Source organism: Symphalangus syndactylus, chromosome 5, assembly GCF_028878055.3.
Source record: "Symphalangus syndactylus isolate Jambi chromosome 5, NHGRI_mSymSyn1-v2.1_pri, whole genome shotgun sequence".
Lineage (NCBI taxonomy): Eukaryota > Metazoa > Chordata > Mammalia > Primates > Hylobatidae > Symphalangus > Symphalangus syndactylus.
In genome coordinates this window covers 26,783,573-26,804,472 of record NC_072427.2, presented here as the reverse complement: position 1 = coordinate 26,804,472, position 20,900 = coordinate 26,783,573, and the positions used below count along the sequence as shown (strand labels likewise).

The window sequence follows — 20,900 nt, the reverse complement described above, 5'->3', positions numbered from 1 at the left end:
ACATTTGTTGTTGAGTTCACAAGATGTAAGGAACTCTGTTCACACAAATGTGTATGTGGATGGGGTGCAGTGGCTCACGCCTGTAATCCCAGCACTTTGGGAGGCTGAGGTGGGAGGATCACTTGAGGTCAGGAGTTCGAGACCAGCCTGGGCAACATGGTGAAACCCTGTCTCTGCCAAAAATACAAAAGTTAGCTAGGTGTGGTGGCCCATACCTGTAATACAGTTACTAGGGAGGCTGAGGCACAAGAATCGCTTGAACCCGGGAGATGGAGGTTGCAGTGAGCCGAGACTGTGACACTGCCCTCCAGCCTGGGTGACACAGCGAGACTCTGCCTCAAAAAAAAAAAAAAATGTGTACATGAATGTTCTTAGCAGCATTATTTGTAATAGCCCCAAAGTGGAAACTACCCAGGTGTCCATCAGCTGATAGTGGAAAAACAAAATGTGGTTTTGATACATTAGACCCTGTAATGAAGCATCTTAACTTAGCCTATGAATCTGTTCCAAAGCCTCTAGAATAGTTTGTCTGGTAGTGTACCTGGGGACCACAACTGCATCAAGGTCATTGCCTGCATGACACATCACTCTCCTCGACCCTGCACTCTCCCCAGACACCATGAACTTTTTTGCCTCTGAACCTATGTTCATGCTGTTCCCTCTTCCCAGAATGCCCTTCCCCCTCAGTCATCTAGCAAACTCCAGCTGGTCCTTTGAGGCCAGCTCTGATATCCTGTTCCATAAGAAACCATCCTCAACTGTGCCAGGTAGATCTATCACTCATCTTCTGGACCTCGCCTGGATTACACAGATTCCATTTTACAGCATGCACTACAAAGCTTTCTAATAATCTCTCTATGTGTCTCTCTCTCACTAAACGACGAATTTCCCGAGGACAGAGACCCCACCTGCTCATTTCTGCTTCCCTGGTCCCCTCCCTGGTCCTCCTGTGAAGAAAACCAGGCTTTAGATTGGTGAGCAGATGGGTCCTTGAAGTTGTCAGTTTAATCTGGACATTCCATTCACTTTATCACCATCATTGTTCAAAATTTTGTTATTTTTTTCTTTCATAGGTGATTTTAATTTTATTTTTGTTTCATCCACTCTCTCTCTTTTTTTTTGAGACAGAGTTTCACTCTGTCACCCAGGCTGGAGTGCAGTGGTGAGGTCTGGGCTCACTGCAACCTCTGCCTCCTAGGCTCAAGTGATTCTGTCGCCTCAGCCTTCTGAGTAGCTGGGATTACAGGCGCGTGCCACCAGGCCTGGCTAATTTTTGTATTTTTAGTAGAGACGAGGTTTCACCATGTTGGTCAGGCTGGTCTTGGACTCCTGACCTTAAGTGATCCACCCGCCTCGGCCTCCCAAGGTTCATCTGCTCCTTTTGCTGTCTCAATGCACACCCTTTCCAGAGCATGAGTGAGCACTCACTAAACATATAATGGTAACTGAGTGAGCACTCACTAAACATATAATGGTAATTCCAGCTGTGAGTTTTGCTGGATTATTGAAATGGATCTAGGAAGTAGGTAGGTAGGTATTATCATGTCCCCCATTTACGACGTGAGAAACCCAAGCTCAGAAAGGTGAAGTGACTTGTCCATAGTCACACACAAAGCTAGGGCTAGGGACCAGGGCTGTTGCCTTCAAGGCCAGACCTTTCTGCTGTACCCCACCACCTGTTCAGTGATGTAGTCGGGAGGGGAATAATTCTTTATCAACTCATGCAGAAGCTTAAAGACCTGGTGAACCTGAAACTGCCTCGGCTAGCTCCTGGCACACAGTAGGTTCATAAAGGGCTCACTTCATCAGACTTGACTACAGATTGGTGGCCAGTGGAAACAAAGGATTTCACACATTAAATCATGTTCTGCATTAAACGCATTACATCTGCAGTTCCCCAGGGCATGTATGTGAAGTAGCAAAAGGCCTGGGTTACCCAGATGATTGTTCTGGCAACAGCAACATAGCCCAGGTGGGAGCAGAGTCCTAGCGTGCACCAGGTGAGCAAGGCAGGCTCAGAATTCAGAGGTGGGAATGGAGGCCAGAGAGCCAGTGGGCTCCAGGGTTGGGGCAGGAAGGAGGGTGTGGTGAGGGGGTTAGGCGTGCAGGTGACTGCAAGAAAATCGTGCCTGTTGCAGGTGAGGGAGGCTGCATTACCCAGGGCTTGGAGAGCTGCGTTTAGTAGGACACCTGCTAAATCCCTCTTGTCTCTGGGGATTGTTCAAACAAACGCAGTGGTCCTGGAGCCTGTGTTTTGTTTTTTCTGGTTTTTGAAACGTTCTATGAATTCATTTTTTAATTAGGAAAAGAAAAATAGTTATTAAAACAGAGTACATAAAGTTTCATTCTTAATGTTATATTTTAAACAGCCGCATACAAAAATAATCCACATATACAAAACAGATGAACCGTAACAAAACTAAGCCGAAGCACCATAACAAAAAATTAAAAAAAAACAGATGTTGGCATGGATGTGGTGAAAAGGTAACTCTTCTACGCTGCTGGTGGGAATGAAAACTAGTACAACGACTATGGGAATCAGTGTGGAGATTCCTTAAAGAAGGAAAAGTGGAACTACCATTTGATCCAGCAACTCCACTACTGGGCATCTACCCAGAGTAAAAGAAGTCATCACTCAAAAAAGATCCTTGCTCACACATGTTTATAGCAGCACAGTTCACAAAAATGTGGAACCAACCCAAATGTCCATCAATCAATGAATGGATAAAGAAACTGTGGTATATATATATACATATATACATATATATATGATGGAATACTACTTAGCCATAAAAAGGAATGAATTAATGGCATTCACAGAAACCTGGATAGGACTGGAGACTATTATTCTAAGTGAAATAACTTAGGAATGGAAAACCAAACATCGTATGTTCTCACTCATAAGTGGGACATAAGATATGAGGATGCAAAGGTGTAAGAATGACACAATGGACTTTAGGGACTCAGGGGGAAAGGGTAGGAAGGGGGTGAGGGATAAAAGACTACAAATTGGGGCTGAGGGCGGTGGCTCACGCCTGTAATCCCAGCACTTTGGGAGGCTGAGGTAGGCAGATCATGAGATGGTCAGGAGATCGAGACCATCCTGGCTAACATGGTGAAACCCTGTCTCTACTAAAAATACAATACATTAGCCAGGCATGGTGGCACACATCTGTAGTCCCAGCTACTTGGGAGGCTGAGGCAGAAGAATTACTTGAACCTGAGAGGCAGAGGTTGCAGTGAGCCGAGATTGCGCCACTGCACTCCAGCCTGGGTGACAGAGCAAGACTCGGTCTCAAAAAAAAAAAAAAAAAAAAAAAAGACTACAAATTGGGTTCAGTGTATACTGCTGGGGAGATGGGTGCACCAAAATCTCGCAAATCACCACTAAAGAACTTAGTCATGTAACCAAATATCACCTGTTCCCCAAAACCTATGGAAATAAAAAATTAAAAAAAAAACAAAAAAAACTAAGCCAAAGCAATCATCCAAATAGCAATCACCCAACTCAAAACAAACAAACAAGAAAACATCCAAAACACCCCCAAAGACAAAGCCCAGCATCTCTGAACCCCAATAGCTGGCTCATCCCAGTGTCCTGGCTGTCTGTCACCTTGTGTTACTCAGTCTCTGGAATGCTGCCTGGTCAAGATGGGGTTAAGGGCACTTACTTGATCATCTGTGGCACAGTGACCTTGGAATTTTCTTCAAATGCATTCATCATGAGCCCATTGCATCGGATGTTATCCACACACTGGAATCAGAGAGAGGACCCCAGGGTCAGAGCTCTCCATTCCTGGACCCAGGCCCACCAGGAGCTCTGCCAACTGTAAAGTTCACATGCTTCAGTCTCATACAGGGTCCTCAAACTTCAAGGGCATTGTCCTGGCAAAGGCAGGGTCAGCGTGGAGCATCCTTTAGACTTTGGACAGAAGTCAAGTCTCAGTTGAATGACCTTGGGGAACTTGACCTCAAGTCTTAGTTTCATTATATGCAAAGTGGGGATAATGACTTCTACCTCACTGGGTTGATTACAAACAACCATTGGGATGCAAAATGAATGCATCTGACACTGACCATTCTGTTGCGGACCTCTGGGGTCCGGTGTCAAGGACAAGATCAGATCCATGGTGATGTGGGATCTCTCTCCTGGGAGGCCAGCCCAGCAGGACCTCTGCACCCCCTGCACAAGGGTGCTGAACTGTTCTCTCTGTCCTCTGACCACCACAGTGCCAACATTTGGATGCTGTGGATGGTTTTCCATATGAAGAATCCATGGGTGTGGGGTCCTGGGGAAGGCAAGGCTACTGGCGGGAGGGGCACAGATGATTGTACATTTCACTCGGCCTCCAAAAATATTCAAAATCCAAATTTTGCCTTGAATAGAAAGTACCCGCCCAAACAAAAATAAAAGCTGCATCTCTTGGGGGGGCTGCCTCTTTTCCCCTGCACTGTCCCCTGCCCTGGGTCTTCACATTTCTGCCATAAGAGGGTTTCTTCTTGGCATAGCAATAGGGAAGGCTTGGTGGCACATCACAGAATTTTCTGGTTTTGAGAATGTGTGTGTTGCAGGGAGGAGGGTGTCAAAGTCATTGGGAAGTAGCAGTTGACAGCTGGCACAGTGGGTAGTGGAGCTCTCAGGCCCAGACTTCTAGGCAAGGCCAGGACCCGAAAGAGGGAGGCTCCTGTCATTTGCATTTCTCAGCCCCACTTCTCCCACCCATCTGACAATCTCTCTAGCTTTGGTTCTACCAGCAACTCCAAAACAAAGAAGACTTGGCCATGGGCTCAGAGTGTTATGGAGGCAGGAGGGCTTGGGGAAGGGGCCAGAGGACTCCCACCTAGACCCATTCACTGGCATCCACAATAGCTGCCAGGAGGGCAGAGGCCTGGTGGGCACCCTCCAGGCAAGCAGCCCTGGGCCTTTGTGGCTGTAGCTCACTGGGGATGTGAAAGGGCCAAGCTCAGGGTCTGCAGTTTTCTCTACGGCTTTCTGGGTGTTTTGAAGACATGTGGGAAGACTCAGAACAGGCACGTACTATGCATCATCCCACCCGCCTTACTCCTCTGGGACTGCGAGGTGGGCAGGTGGGCCAGAAGGAAGGCTGGGAGCAGCAGTCAGGGGAGCCTGGAAGGGGCACAAAACCAAGAAGGTGGGGAGCGAGCAAGGGAAGCCGTCCTAGGTCCCATGGAGGTGCTGCCCTGCCCTTTCAGTTCCTACAGGCACAGGCCTCCTGCAACCCTCTAGACCATGGGGGGCCACCAACCTCCCTCCCCTTCTGCTGTTGGCTGCGCTCCTACCACGCCACCCCACAGAGAGGATGGCCAAGGCTCCCAGCTGCTGGGATGGCACATCCCTGACCCATCACAGGCCCTTGCTGGGCTCAGGGAGGGGCCTGTCCTGGGGCCTGAACCCCGGTGCTGCTGACAGCCTCTTTCTAGACTCAAGTCTCACCCCTTGTACTTTAGGCACCCATGGGCACTCTGGGTCTGCTCACTGGTACCTGGGAAAGTCTGTGCTTCCTGGTTAATGCTCCAAATAGGGTGAATGACCCTAATGCTTGCAGCAGGCCAAAGCAAAACTAAATCTTCCGTGTGCATAGTTGAGGCTGGGTTTGATCTTAGGTAGCTGCCCCAACTCACTGAAGAAGCTACCCTTGGCTTTCAGGGACACCGTTCTCTCGCTGTGAACATTATTACATCTAATAGGCTCAGACTTTTCTGTGCATATCAATGACCTGGGGCATGTACTAAAATGCGGTTTTACAGGTCATATACCAACAATTTAGATCTGTAGGTCTGCAGGATAGTGGGGAAAGGGGAGAAGGGTCCAAGAGACTGAAGTTTTTAAAATCACCTCACTAGGTGATACAGATGCAAGAGGGGTTTCCAGACCACACTTTCAAGGTGACCCAGGGGACTGCAAACGGGATGGACCAGCTGAGCTCAGCTTTGGGTAGGGCTGTGGACTTGGAAGATTCTTGCATCTTTCTCTGCAGAACAGTGCAGCGACTCCACCGCCCCCACCCCCCACCTGCCACCAGCCAAGCTCCTGACCTGGTTAGGCATGAAGGGACCACTCGCTTTCAGGAACAGGTGACGCTACTCACCTGGCTGATGTCACTGGTCCACGCTGCCTTCTCCTGTCTGGACGAGGCCACTAGGATGACTGTAAAGGGCGGGGAATCCTTTGGCTCCACCCCGATTTTAAAATCCAAGTGATCTATGTCTTGGCCGGATCCTTTGGCTTCCAGTTGTAAAACATAAAGTTAGCAGCACGAATGTGGACGCTTTTTCAGTTGGAAAATGTTTTAGTGGTCCCTGTCGTACGTACCGGTGGAGGCTCTGCGTTGGTAAGGCACCAGGCCAATTGCTGCTACTTTCAGAATATTATTTTCCTAAGTGGGAAATCCCCATTTCGAAGACGGAAGAACTAAGACGTAGCTTACAACCACTCAGGGGCAGTTCCGGATTCAGAGCAGGAGAGCCTTTAGGAATCACCGTCTGCCCTCTGCCCTTATCACACCAATGGAGGTGAGGTCGCCAGCGAGGACTTGCCCAAGGCTCCCAGCAGGGTGGCGGCCAAGCCAGGATGGGGCTAGAATGGGCCTCACAGCCAGGCCCTCCTGCTACCCCAAGGTGGTTCTGGGGCCAAATGAGGAACTTCAAGATCTTAAACTTTTATGGATTGGGCTGCACATTTAGTTCAGTTTAGAGCTCCCCAAAGCAAAAGTGAATTCTAGGTATTTTTGTTACTGCTCTTAACCTGAAAGTTCCTTGAAGTCTTGAAAGCTGTTTGTTTGGAAAGACTAAGACCACAGCTTCAAGATTCTTTTCAATGCACTCACATTAATTGGGGGTGCACTGAATGGGTTAATGGTGCAAAGTGCCTGCTTTGGTTCTGCTTTGCTCTGAAGCCCTATGGCTGTGTGATGTTGAGGTGGTTTCCTTCCCCCTCTGGGCTTCAGATGTCCTCCTGTACAACAGGAGTGGGACTTGATTTCTCTGAGGTTCCTGTCCCTTCCAGTTCTGACATCTGAGAATTTTAGGAGTCCTTGCTGGGCACGGGGGAGCCCATTCTCCTGAGACTGTGCTGGAGTCTCTGAGAAGTGGGTGCTTGTGTGTGGGTGTGTTTCAGGTGGGGGATGCTTGTGGCCATGCTCCAACTTCCCTGGGCCTAAGAGGGTAAAGAGCTTTGGGGCCTGACAGTGCCACTTGAGTCTGGGCTTTCCTGTGGACCTGCTGTGGCCAAGATGAAAGAAGGCTGCACTGGTAGGAAGGCTCCAGGTAAGCTGCCTCCTTGTTTATTCTTCCCTTGGGGAACCACTTGGTTTGGCCCTTATTGGAAGGGCACAAGGGGAGCAGAACCCAGTGGTAGCAGGGGCTGAACAGGGTGTGTGCCTGAGGGCGTGTGTGTGTGTGTGTGTTTGCCAAGTGTGTGTGTGGCAACCCCCAGGCCAATGCCCATCCCCATGCCATGCTGGGCCTGCGATGCTGAGGTGCTTCAGACACAGCCCACCCCAGGAGGCCCAGTCTGAGGAGGGAAAAGAGCACAGGTCCTGCTGGCGTCCCCACAGGGCAGGGCATCCAGAGGCATCTCTGAGGGTCTTGGCTTGGGGTCAGTGAAGAAGGGAGACGAGTGCCAACTTTGGCCCAATCAAGAGAGAGTAGTGATCCCACCCCCTAATCTGAATAATGACCCCACCTCCAATTCTGATGCCTTGGGAGATAAATCCCATCAAACATCACAGCACCAAGGACTTTGCCCTCTATGCACTTCCACCTTCATTCCCATTTGAGTTGTTCAGCCCCTTCTCACCGAGGTCTTGCCTCCCCTCCTGGCCCCTGCTAGGGCATGGTTCCCCCTCTCAGGACCCTCAGCCCTGCAATCCCTCTGTCAGTGGCCCCTGCACATTCTTTCCTTTTCCACTGCAGGACAGAGATAGGGCTGGGTGTCTCCCTGGCTTCCAGCACATGGCCCCGAGAGCCCTTGTGCATGTCACACACAGGTGCGTGAATGAGGGGTGCTCACTGAGATGCTGTGACCCCAAAACCTAACAGTGCCAACTGGTCCAGCAGCCCAAGGAGCTTGGAAGGAACCAGGAAGGTGGATCAGGGCCATCACCTGCTGGGCCGGGAGCTCTTTCTTTAAAGCCTCAGGCTCTGGCCTCTCCACACCTTATTGGAAGTACGAGGGGAGCAAAGCCCAGCTGTAGCAGGGACTGAACAGGGTGTGTGCGTGAGGGCATGTGTGGACCTCCCCTCTGCACTTCAGCATCCTCCCTTCCTCCCAAAGAAACCAATGCCTGGCCCAACCTTTAGGAGTGAGCGTGTGTGTATCTGTGCAAGCACACACATGCGCACATGCAGCTTTCACACTCACCTTCCTCCTCCGTGCTTTCTGGCTCCTCCAATAAAGTGCAGTCAATGAGGGATATGACTCCATTCTGAAAAAGAGCAGCAGGGGCCGCTTTGGATTGAGGGATAGATGTGCTGGTTTAGGAGTCCCTGGATGATAGGGTTGGAAGGGACTTTAACAAGGAGCATCCATGTATACACACAGATGTATGGATATATTGTACACCAAGTGGGTATTTCGCTTTTTCAGTGGAAGGACCTTATCTTCATATAAGAAGCTCAATGAAGTGGGTCAAAGGGGATTGTCTCAGAGAGGCCTTCCCCAAACCAAGGTTGAGTTCTGGCCATGGCTGGAGCGGCTGAACAGACAGCATGAGCAAAGGCCCTGGGCCTATGAGGAGTCAGAAGCGGGTCTGAGATGCTCATTCCCTCCACCTTTAGGGATGAGCTGGTTAGCTGAGCGTCAGGGCCTCACGCAGGGCTGCAAGGTCCTGAGGCTCTGTGTGGAGCAGCTCAGCAGCCTCCAGGGCTCCTGTGCTGGAGGAGGGGACGCCTGAGAAGGTCACTGGGAGGGGCTCTGTCAGAGCTCCTTTGGGGTGGAGATGAAAGAAAGGCTCCGAGTGATGCCTTGGCCCTCAGCCAGTGGAGGCCCTCTACCCTGCCCCTCACATACACCACACACAGACACATACACACACACCACACACACAGACACAAAAACACATACCACACACACAGACAAACACATATCTCACACATAGACACACACAGATACACACATCACACATGCAAACACACACACACACACACATATACACACCACACACATCACACGTACATACACAGAGACACACGTACACAAAAATACACCACACAGACACACACACACATACACATATACCACACCCACCCACCACATACATACATATAAACATACACAGATATACACATAGATACACAGACACATACCACACACATATCCACCTCACCTGTACACAGAAAGACAATACATATACACACATACATATGCTATATACCATACACACACACAATGAACACATACAAATGCACAGAGACACAACACACATAGAGACAAACACATACACACACTATACACAAATACACACATCATATACACAAATACAGACACACATATATACACACACATACATACACACACCACACACACAGACACAAACACATATACACATACATACATACTGATATGGTTTGGCTGTGCCCCCACTCAAATCTCATCTTGAATTGTAGCTCCCATAATCCCCATGTGTCATGGGAGGGACCCAGTGGGAGGTAATTGAATCATGGGGGTAGATTTTTCCCATGCTATTCTTGTGATATTGAATAAGTATCACAAGATCTGATAGTTTTATAAAGGGCAGTTCCCCTGCACATGCTCTCTTGCCTGCTGCCGTGTAAGACATACCTTTGCTCCTCCTTTGCCTTCCACCATGATTGCGAGGCCTCCTCAGCCATGTGGAACTGTGAACCCATTAAACCTCTTTTTCTTTGTAAATTACCCAGTCTCAGGTATTTCTTCATAGCAGTATGAAAATGGACTAATACACACAGAGAGATATAAACACATACAGACACACACACATATACATACACACCATGCACACATACACACACATGCATATACACATACACACACACACACCACATATACAAACACACAGACACAAAAACACCACACATACATACACACAAACACACACAGACACACACACATGCCTTTTAGGGATTTGTCCAGGCCCTCTGGCTCCTCTGCCCAGGTGCCCAGTGTGGGGAATCTGAGGCCTTCAATTCTCACCTTCCCATCTCCTAGGATTTCCCTAGTGGAAAATCAGTCAAGTTTTGCTCGCTCCAACTGGCCAAACTATGGGGTGTGTGTATATCTATGTGTGTGTGCATGCACATGTCTCCGACACCCCTGCCCACCACCTGGGCCCATAGACCCTATGGCCAGGACAGCGCCTGCATGACCCTGGCTGGGCAGCCCCCAAGCCCCTCTCCCATAGCCCTTACCTTGGTCAGGTGAAGCTTCCCTCCAGAGCCTCTGGTACAGATAATCAGATGCTTAGAAAACAGGAAGCACTGTCGTTCACCCTCTTTCTTTAGGGAGAGAGACCCCAGGCGCCCCCTGGTGATCTTGCCCTTTTCAGACATGGGCACCTGGATGAGGGAACCTGTGGGTGGAGGAGAGAGACCCTGAGCCCATCTCCTGGGATGACCTTTGCCTCTGACCCAGCCTTGAAGGTTGAGATGCTGGGGCAGCAGCAGTGGGACAAGTCCATTCTGGTTCCCAGTGGCAAATGTGCCCCTGGGATGTTCCTTTATGCCTCTCTGCAGGGCCAGATGGCTGGGGATTGAGAGGTGATCAGGGAAGCTCCATGCAGGGCCCACTGACATCCCAGCCAGGGGCTAGGGGCTAAGCCAGCAAAGGAACCCCATGTGGTGAGAGTGAAGGGCTGGGCTGAGGTCTGGGGATGGCAGGGAGCTGAACAAGTTGGAAGCTGGCTGCAGGCCCCGAGGGGTTAACAAGATACATTGCACTCCTGCTGGGAACTGCTTAGGGCAAACCCTGCCTCCCATCCTATTTGTGAAAAAGATAGCTACTAAAATTTAAAAAAAAAACAAACATTGCACTCCCGTTGTCCACAGCCATGGCAGACATCACCAATCAATCACCGCACTATACTGCAGAGCCCAGACAGAGCCTCTCAGTCCTCAGCACAGCACTCTAGGAAGCCACTACTGAGCAGAGTAGGTGCCTGTCATGAAAGCCATTGCTGCCCTACTCTGGTGTACCCACCCTAATACCCTATAGGCCCCCTCCCCACTGAGGTCCACAGCTCCTCACTGTCCCCAGGATTCAGGCACTCGAGGCCTCCCAGTGGTCTGGCTTGGGCACACCTCCCAGCCTGCACTCTTACCATTGTCCTCTTCTTCTGCCTCACATGTAGTTCAGGGTCAAGTTAGCCTGAGGGTCACTCTTAGTTCTGAAAAGCCCTTCCTTTACTCTGTCTTCCCTGTGAATTCCTGCTTATCCTTGGGAAAGCCCTTGTGATTCTCTTGGTCCTGCTCCAGGCCACCACTCTGCCTCCTGCATCAGGGAGATCCACCTGGCACCTGGTGTTCCTGCGTTTGTCCCCTCATGACTCTCTTCCTCTGTACAATAGGCTTCCGGAGGGCAGGGCTGAGGCTGTTCTCTGAGTGTCCCCAGAACCCCCTGTACGTCTGGCATGAGCAGGGCAGGTATCAGTGTTGGCTGCATGACTGACAAGTGAGAAACGCCTTGCAGAATCCACTAATTTTGTCTCCAGGTCCAGCCCAGCTGGAGAGGGGGAAAATGCCTTGGCTCAGGGTGATGGAACGGATTTCTGGTCTGTGGGGATACCGCCCACCCTAGGAGGGGTCATTTCTTGGGCTACTTCCAAGCCAGGTCCACTTGGGGTTCCTTCAGAGGGGGCCTACAATACTACGTGAGAATATTTCTGGCACAGAGAATGCCCAACACAGCCCAAGGGGAGCTGAGAAACAGGCAGGGCTGGCTCTGAGCTCATCAGGTCACAGGGTGGGCCTGGGGAAGGACAGGGGCCACCACACACAGGGGCCAGGACAAAACTCCGAAAAGGTGATACCCTTGTCCAAGGCAGCTGCACAGGCCAGCGGGAGGCGCTAGCAAGTATTTCATTAGGCAGAGAATCCCAGGGCTACAGAGAAGGGACTCTGGAGGTCCGTTTGAGGTGGAGGTCACCTGCGAGGCATGCCAGCAGGAGCTGAGTCTCCCACAAAACATGGAAGTTGAATGTGATGAATTTCCAATGCATTGCAGTTCTGATGTCAGTCCCTTGAGCCACAGAGAGCCTTCACCCGCCCCTCTCAACGGGGCTGTGCCTCTCAAACACTGCTCCCAAGGTAAGCGAGGCTGAAGCGTGGGAAAGACCTTCTACCCATGAGAACCACTGTGAAAATGGTCTCTCCAAAGCAGCAGAGGATGATGAGGAAAGGACAGGGGATGGACCCAACACTGACCTCCTCCCAGACACTGAAAATGCTTCTGACTCACAGAGACAACTGTTAGCTCCTCATCCCCCGCCCCATACTTTCTCCCCAAAAAGGACACGTCGATGTTTACTATGACATACAATAGACAAACCAAGGCCATCTGGGTAGAATTCTGTTTACATCTGGAGAGAAGGAAACTGTGAAAACCAATAATATCTGCATCTATATGTATAGATACTGACATCTACATATAGCTGTTGCATTCCGCCAGCAGCCTGGGAATATTCTGCAATCACATTGGCAGGTCTTGGCACGTGGCAGCCAAACCAACTGGTGGCGTCCCCGAGTGCCGCCTCCCTCCTGCTGCTGGGGCCCACCTGGTGGGGGCAGGGGAGACAGGGTGCAGAGGCCATACCTTGTCTCACAAAGGTCTGGCTGGTGTCCAGGAGGATCTCACAGCCTTCGACGATCATGCGCTCGATGGCCAGGTTTTTCCGGATGTTCTCCGTCTCACTTACTTCATCGTGCATTATTCTGTGGGGATGGGAAACTGCACAGTCAGAGACAGGCTGCCCCTACTTCCCAGGGAGGCGAGAATGCCAGGCTTCTGGCCAGACCTAGGAAGAAAGCCTGGCACGTGGATTCTCAGGTGGAGTCTGTGGTCATGGAGGGGAAGGGAGTGTGCATTTACTGAGTGCCTGCTGCATGCCGAGCACTTCATAGGCATGACCTCATTTTATCCTTCTGACAGCTCAAGGAGGCAAGTGTTCTTATTTCAGAAAAAAGAAAACAGAAGTCAGCAGCTATGAAGCAGATCTGTCAGATTTTAGAGTCTGAACTATGTAGAACAGACAGCAGGTGCAGCTCAGCACTGGGAAGGATATGGGAGCACAGGAGACATCCTGTGTTCATGACCCTGACACTCATCCTTCTACCAGCCTTATTCCCATCCCAAGAACAAAGCTCATTACTCCCTCGGGGCCTTTGCACTTGCTGTCTCCTCTTCTTGAATGTTCTTTCTCCAAATATTTGCATAATTGTGTCCTTAATATTGCTTGGTCCCTGAAATGGCTTACCTTTTGGAGCACCTGGCAATCCCGCTGGCTCAGGGGATGACTGACCTTAGCTTACTTCTGTAGGCTCTGGCTCTTCTGGGAGGGAATATAGACAACTCCCCTATTTCATTCTCCGACTGCTGTAATACCCCTGGTGTCCAAGAGATGGCGCCATCCAATAGCTTTTACAAAATGGCGTTGGTGGGAAAAAGTGGGTGTGAGCTGCCAATTTTGCCTTGGCGGGTTTCCAGGAGTCTTGGGAAGGTAGTGAGGAATTTGGAAGGGGCAGGGTCTGGGGAGTGGGGAAGGGGGGCTTCTGGCAAAAATACCCCACCTACTCCAAGAAAAGTACAAAACCTTTTATCTGCTGCTGATGCCTAAATTTCCACAGTTAAGACCAACAAGAAGGCTGGTTAATATGTGTGGCTTACAAACTTCTCTCATAGACATTATTCAATTTAAACCCCAAAACAAAGATGACATTGCCTCTTCCGGAGCTGGATCTGTGCTTAACTGAATCAGCATGACATTGACCAGATTCCTCAATCCCTCTGATCCTTAGTTTTCTCATCTACAGAATGCTGGGGTGAAGGTGGAATAAAAGGGATTTCAGGTACCCGCGCATGCCATGCCATGCCTGACACGTGACAGCTGCTTAAATAAAGGGTAGTAGTGATTGTTGTTGCTATTATCATTGGTTGCAAAAGAGTTATTATTATCTTTTCTGGTTGAGGACATGCATTTTAGGCTTAAATTCACTAGACTAGCGCTTTGATAAATGGACGAAGGCCTTTAGCTGGAGTCTCTCCCTTGGGAGCCTCAATTTCCCCCTTTCTTCCCCAGCAATGCTCTTCTTGGAAGCCCAGGCCCCTGCTTGATGTTTGAGAGGGAGGCACCTCTGGACACATGCTAGTTCCCTAAAGATGGATTCATTATGGAAGTAGCCAATGGTAATTAAAACCACTTCTCTTGATGAGGGTGGGGTTTTGAGGGGGAAGCCTGTGTTTGGCAAAACACAAGGGGAGTAATTCCAAGGTAGCGAAACTAGTTTTCCTGAGCAGGTGTGGTTTACACATTCTAAGTTCCAGCCTCAGGTGGGAGTCTGTGTTTGGGACCCATACGCGCACACACCTGGGGAGCTCTGGGAAGGCGGGGGGAGTTTCAAGGCCGTAAGGCTCCTGGGAGCCCTGGAAATGATGACTTGGGTTATCAGTGAGCAGAGAATATAGGGGTCAGGACAAAAAGGTGGGAGGAAGGCCCAGTCCCCAGAGGTGGGGAGTGTTTCTGAGCGCAGCCTAGGAGGGGTTTGGCTACCTAATGGCTTCCTGCTTGTGGGAGCGTGAGAGGAGAATTAAAGGGATGCTGTCATGGTGATAGGAAAACTTTCTGTGCCACTCGGGATGGGTTCAGGGCCAGGTACAGGCAATTGGGTGGGAGGAAGGAAGAGTAGGCCACACACCTAGGATCCCGGGGATAAGGGATCAGGGTCTTATGTCAAATACCTTGGCACCATGTGCCACCTGCAGCTCTGTTTGCAACAGGATAGTATATCCCTAAGCAAGGAGGAGCCCGCTGCCTTACCTGAGTCCCAAACCTTCTCCCTTGGGGAAGAGTGTGTGGGATTTGGATCCCTGGGCATGGGAGGACTGGAGTCCCTCCACTTTCCTGCTCGGTGGTTTTGTTACCCTGCAATCACACCCTGATGACATCCTTGCCCTGATTCTCCACTCAGGTGTGCAACTTGGCTGGGTCGTGGAAGAATCAGGGGGCAGCCTATACCCTGTGCTGGTCCAGCCTGGTCCTCCCTCCACCCAGCTGGGAGCTGTGGCCTGATTGGCTGCCCCTTGCCGGCCTCAGGAAGGCTTTTAGGGCACTGAGTGTTTGGCAGTGCCCTGGGTAGGGCCGGGGCTGGATCCCAGGCCCTGCAGACTGACCTTCTTTGTAGCCTTTGGCAGCCCAGTTCTGACCACAAGGCCCTTCCTCATCTCTTGGTCTTCCCAGGGTGCATACCCCCGGGCTCATCTTTTTCCTGCCCAAGCTAATTCCCTTGGCAATCTCATCAGTGCTGTCGCTTTAAACACCATCTGCAAGCTGATGATTGCCGGATTTCTCTTTCCCCTCTGCTCCAGACTCGAATTCCCCAGTCCCTTCTTGTCATCTCCACTTGGATATTGAATTGGCAACTAAGTTCAACATGCTCCCAAGAAAGCTCCTGAACTCCCCTCCAGACCTGTCCCTCCTGCAGTTTTCTCCAGCTCGGTTGATGGCACCTCCGCCCCTCTGGTGGCTCAGCCGCACATCCTGGAATCACTCTTGACTCTAGTCTTTCTCTTTGCACATCAAATCCATCAGAGAATCCACCTTCTGTTGGTTCCACCTTCAAAATGCATCCAGGACCTGAACCTCTTCCTGGAACCTCTTCCTGGATGACCAGTCATCTGCTGCCTGGGGTGCTGCCCTCCGTGCTCCCCTGTGTCTGCCCTTGCAGAGGAAGCTTCCCTCTGGGCTTCAGGGGCTGAAAGAGGGCCAGGTGAGGGGCCTTGACCAGAGGACTGGGGCACTAGATTGGACACGCCATGTGCTTATCCAGCCGCTGCCACTACCTGCCTCTGGTTAACTAGAGCCTTTGGCAGACGAGGGCCTGTCACCCAGGACCCCCTCTGGGCCTCCTATGGCCACAGGTTTTGACACATTGACACTGGAGAACAGAGGAAACAGGCAGAGAGTGCCTGGGAGTCCCGGATAGTCCCTCTCCTGGGAGGTGTTGAGTGCCCAGGGCCCTTCCTCGGGCCCCATCTGTGCCAAGGATAGCACAGCACCCACTGTTCCTGACTACCAGGGCTTGAGTTGTAACCCCCTCAGGATCACTCCAGGGGACTCTGCTTTGAGCTGTGGCAGGCTGTGCCCCTCCCTTACAATCCCCGTCTGAACTCGAGCTTTGTCAGGGGTTCAGCGAACTCCTGGTGAGGGGCACCCTCAGCCCTGCCCTGTCTGCCGGTCTGGTGCACTGAAGAGCCAGGCCTCACCTGGACAGCTCCTCCAGTTTGGACTTGGCGTAGTCCAGGCTGTTGCGCTCAACGTGCTCATGAGGCGTGTGGGCCAGGAGCTCATGGAGGGTCAGGATGTACCTGGGGATCTGCGGGCAAGTGGGAAAGGTGAGGGTGGAGAAAGAGCCAGGGAAGTAGGGCCGGGGAGTAAGGCAGCGGCAGACAGGGAGTGAGCAAGAGAGAGAGAGAAAGAGGGAGAGGGAGAGGGAGGGAGGGAAGGGGAGAGAGAGAGAGAGGTGGCGAGGGCGGGGGAGAGAGGGAGAGAGAGAGCATGAGGGTGGTGGTGGAAGAGAGAAAATGGTTCTTTTAGCCCAGAGGACGCCCATGAGCAGAACCGAGGAAGGAGACAGGCTGCCCTTCGGTGACAGACTCTAACTTGGAGGCTCTTCCAGGGTCTTGTCTAGGGCTCTGTTCTGGCTGAGCGTGGGGTGGGGTGCTCAGGAGCCAGGAGAGAAAGGTGCGGTGGACAGGCCTGCAGTCAGCTTGCCCTGCACCCAGCATTGTCCGCTGCTGGCCCTAACCACCTCCCCCGCCCGCTTTGGCAGCCCAGAGCTGGGGTGTGTTAAGCACTGTGTCCCCACTGCCATGGTCCATCCCCCATGCCTGCCTCCCTGACTCTCCCCCACGCAGGCAGGGCCGGACGCCACCTGGAACATGGGGTAGGTGAGGAAGGTCTCCAGCGTCCTCTCCTCGCAGTCAGGCTTGGCCTCGTAGTGCTTCAGCAGCTTGTCAAAGTCACGGTTCTGCTTGCAGTGGGCCAGGATCTGCAGGCTGTACTGGTGGTTGCGGACGAACTCTTGGTAGATGTTGAGCATAGGCAGCAGGATGTCAAATAGGTCAGCTGGAAGGACGAGGCAGTCAGCGGGTGGCCAGGGCAGCTTGGTGGGGACAGAATCCCCTAGGCCCTTGGCTCCCCCAGCTACACCCAGAGAGGCCAGGGGCCAGGTTCAAGTTCCCCAACCCAGAGACAACTCTGCTCTTGGGGATGACTCCAGCACCACTGCCCTATCCAGCGCTAGTAGGTGGGCCCCCATCATTGGGACCACATTAGAATCACAGACTCTTAGAGATGTGGGGCCCTGTCTAGTCGACACTTGTGATAGGAGTGTCAGAGAGAGGAGGCAGAGTGGGCACTGTGGGGTGCCACCTGGATCCCCCCAGCTGCCGGGAGTGCTGGTGGCCGATGGCTCTCAGCTGGGTCCCTCTCCAGGCATTGCCCTCAGCTGGAGGAAGCTGCCTTGCCTGGTCTGTCCTCCTGCTTCAATTCAGGACATCAGTGTGAGGCCACCCCTTCTCCAGAGCTTCCTGTGGGGTCGGCTGAGGCTTCTGTTGCAGCTGGAAGGCTGCCCAGTTCCTCCCTCTGCCTGCCCCCATGCCCTATGGCGCTACGGCCTAGGACACTCCCCAAGAGGCCTCCCTACCTCCTGGAGTCTCCGTCCTGAGACAGAAGTGGCCTATCTGAGATCACAGGGCAAGTCAGCAGCCGGCCTGGAGCTGGGTCTCCTGAACTCTTGATTCCAGGGATTTCCTACCATATGACATATGAGTCTTTGCTCTTTCGTTCATCTGTCATTGTCCCAGCAGGGCTTCCAGGCTCTGCATTATCTAGTTCACCAGGTGGGGCCCTTTCTGGCTATAGTTCTGTCTCAAGCTTCCTGGGTATATAACTTGCCTTTCCAGTGCCCCCAAGTCCCAACCAATCTCCCCAAATCTGCCCTTCAACGATTTGATAGGCTGGGATGGAGTCATGTGAAACATCTTCCTTATCTTTATTTATTTATTTATTTGATGGAATCTTGCTCTGTTGCCCAGGCTGGAGTGCGATGGTGCAGTCTAGGCTCACTGTAACCTCTGCCTCCCGTGTTCAAGTGATTCTCCCACCTCAGCCTCCCAAGTAGCTGGGACTACAGATGTGCACCACCACACCCAGCTAATTTTTGAATTTTTGTGTTTTTTGTAGAGATAGAGTTTTACCACGTTGGCCAGGATGGTCTTGAACTCCTGCCCTCAAGTGATCTGCCTGCCCTGGCCTCCCAAAGTGGTGGGATTAAAGGCATGAACCACTGTGCCTGGCCTTAAAACATCTTCTTTTTTTTTCTTTTCTTTTTTTTTTTTGAGATAGAGTCTCGTTCTGTCACCCAGGCTGGAGTGGAGTGCAGTAGTGAGATCTTGGCTCACTGCCACCTCTGCCTCCTGGGTTCAAGCAATTCTCCTGCCTCAGCCTCCCGAGTAGCTGGGACTACAGGTGTGCACCACTACACCTGGCTAATTTTTGTAATTTTAGTAGAGACAGGGTTTCATCATGTTGGCCAGGCTGGTCTTGAACTCCTGACCTCAGGTGATCTGCCTGCCTCAGCCTCCCACAGTGCTGGGATTAAAGGCGTGAGTCACCGCGCCTGGCCAAAACATCTTCTTGTGAGTCCCATTTAAGAAAGGAAACATAGTTTCCTTGTAATCAACTCTAGATGGTAGCTCATGTGATGGGTGTCCGACCACCTGATGGACAATGTCTTCATCAATGCAACTGCAGAATATGCGGACCCCATCTTTCTAAGGACACTTCTTATTTTGACCTTAGAGAAAAGCACAGGTCTTTGACTTGAGAAAAATAATAGTGCCTACTTCCCCCTGGGAAGCCTCAATGCCTGAGGGCAGGGGAGCTCTGGAGAGCCAGGCCTGGGCCTGCTCTGTGCCCTCCACCCATGCAGCCTTTGCTACTCCTTTACTTCCCTAAGCCACTTTCTTTGCCTCCATCGTGGAGGTGACACCAACACTCACCTTTATCTACCAAGTTAAGAACGTGAAACAAAAAAGAAAGACATTTGGTACAGGTTGAGGGTGAGATGCAGGAGGTTCTTCTGTCTGTTGCTTGTGGAACTAGAGCAGTGCAGCCATCTTGGAGAACAATGGGACAATATGTATGAAGCAAGAGCCTTTCATATGTTTGGATTATTTGTTTTAGCAATTCTGCTCATTGGAAACTTATCCCAAGGAAATGATCTCTAATATGGAGAAAATTTCTTATGAAGAGATGATTATTTCTAACAACAAAAAATTGGAACAACTCTAAGAGCCAACCATAGCAGATGGTTAGATAAATGACAGTGCCTTCATGGGTACTGGAGTATTAGACAGCGATCAAAAAGCATGCTTTTGGCATGAGAAAATGCTTATGGGATAATGCTAAGTAAAAGAAAAAAAAACAACACACAGCAAGATACAAATTCTATATTCAGTATGTTTGCAATTATGTAAAGTGGAAAAAAACCCAAGATCTATGCACAGAAAAAAATGGGAAGAAAACACACCAAAGTGTTTATAGTGGTTATCTTTGGGAAGCAGAACTATGCTTGATATTTTTAAACATTTTCTACTTTTATGGGTTCTCAATTTTTCTGAAATGAATGTGTATACATTCTTTATAAAAGGGGAAAGTGGATAGGAAACTAAAAATATATCATTTCCTCTTAGAAATACAGCATTTGCCAACTTGTCTTTTCTCTTCTGCCCCCTCTGAGGGATTCTGTGGGTTTTAAAAAGTGACACTCTATTATGCTCTAGAAGGACAAAACTGCCCCAGCCTTTTGGGGTGGCCCCTGGAGGGGGACTTCTCTGGGGGCCTCAGTGAGGGCTGACTACTCACCCAGGACCAGCGTGGGCCAGCTGGAGATGCGGGCCTTCAGGCCTTGGTAAAAGATCTGATGTAAAAACATGATGGTTTCGCTGAAAGAGAAAGCACAGGGTCACCTCTGCCCCAGGGACTTCCTGCTCCTCCAGAGGTGACTGTCCCCAAACCTCCTGCGTGACTTCAGCAGCAAACCCTTTTCTCATGTGAGACCTTACGTGAAAACTGCATCGGCAGGATGGATGATACAATCTGGAGGGGCCTGGTGCTAAATGAGAATGCAGGCCCCTGGTTAAAGAATTACTAAGCATTCCCAGATGGTGACAGCACAGCATTAAATCAAGCCCAGGCTTGTCTATGCATGGGGTGGCACATCCACGGGCCGGCAGAGGGCAGGGAGCTGCTCTGGCCGGTGGCTTCTGTCTCCTCAAGTCCCGGCCTGCTGGGCCCCACACCCCCTCCCCCAAGGTATCTCGGAGGAAACCAGGGCTCCGGCAAACACGAGTAAAAGCCGTGGATCAACAGAAGAGCTAGAGTTTGGGATTAGCAGAGAGGGGATGAAATCTGCCTGATGCCCCTTCCCGGCTGTGAGACCACGAGTAAGTTAGCTAAGGTCTCCCAGGCTCGAGTCCTTCTGTGTAAAACATGAAGGTGAAATGAGGAGGCCCCTGGAAGCACTGGGACAATTCGAGTGCCCAGTGCACAGGAGACGCTCAGCAAACGCTAGTTCCCCAACACCCAGTGAACGCCCCCGCTGTTTGGAATCAAAGTCAGAGAAGCCAA

At 51.1% G+C, this 20,900-nt stretch overlaps 1 protein-coding gene and 1 long non-coding RNA gene across 14 annotated transcripts in view; one reads left to right on the top strand and one right to left on the bottom strand.

Moving 5' to 3' along the window:
- The window catches only part of RASGRF1 (Ras protein specific guanine nucleotide releasing factor 1), a 123,110-nt gene that overhangs the window by 46,220 nt on the left and 55,990 nt on the right, over positions 1 to 20,900 (bottom strand). For 4 of the 13 annotated variants that reach the window (XM_055277526.2, XM_055277525.2, XM_055277528.2 and 1 more), the window contains exons 6-15: positions 20,136 to 20,215; positions 17,140 to 17,333; positions 16,472 to 16,581; positions 12,806 to 12,924; positions 10,408 to 10,568; positions 8,384 to 8,447; positions 6,111 to 6,247; positions 3,672 to 3,754; positions 2,158 to 2,280; positions 909 to 947 (exon numbers count right to left, since the gene is read on the bottom strand). In XM_055277526.2, the coding sequence (XP_055133501.2) occupies positions 909 to 947; positions 2,158 to 2,280; positions 3,672 to 3,754; positions 6,111 to 6,247; positions 8,384 to 8,447; positions 10,408 to 10,568; positions 12,806 to 12,924; positions 16,472 to 16,581; positions 17,140 to 17,333; positions 20,136 to 20,215 (1,110 nt within the window). The remainder of the gene's footprint in view (positions 1 to 908; positions 948 to 2,157; positions 2,281 to 3,671; positions 3,755 to 6,110; positions 6,248 to 8,383; positions 8,448 to 10,407; positions 10,569 to 12,805; positions 12,925 to 16,471; positions 16,582 to 17,139; positions 17,334 to 20,135; positions 20,216 to 20,900) is intronic. The other 9 variants (XM_055277532.2, XM_063638635.1, XM_055277534.2 and 6 more) reach the window with 3 other exon arrangements.
- Positions 6,427 to 10,989, top strand: LOC134736588 (uncharacterized). The gene is made up of 2 exons (XR_010120667.1): positions 6,427 to 6,534; positions 7,139 to 10,989. It is a non-coding gene; the product is annotated as an uncharacterized lncRNA (long non-coding RNA).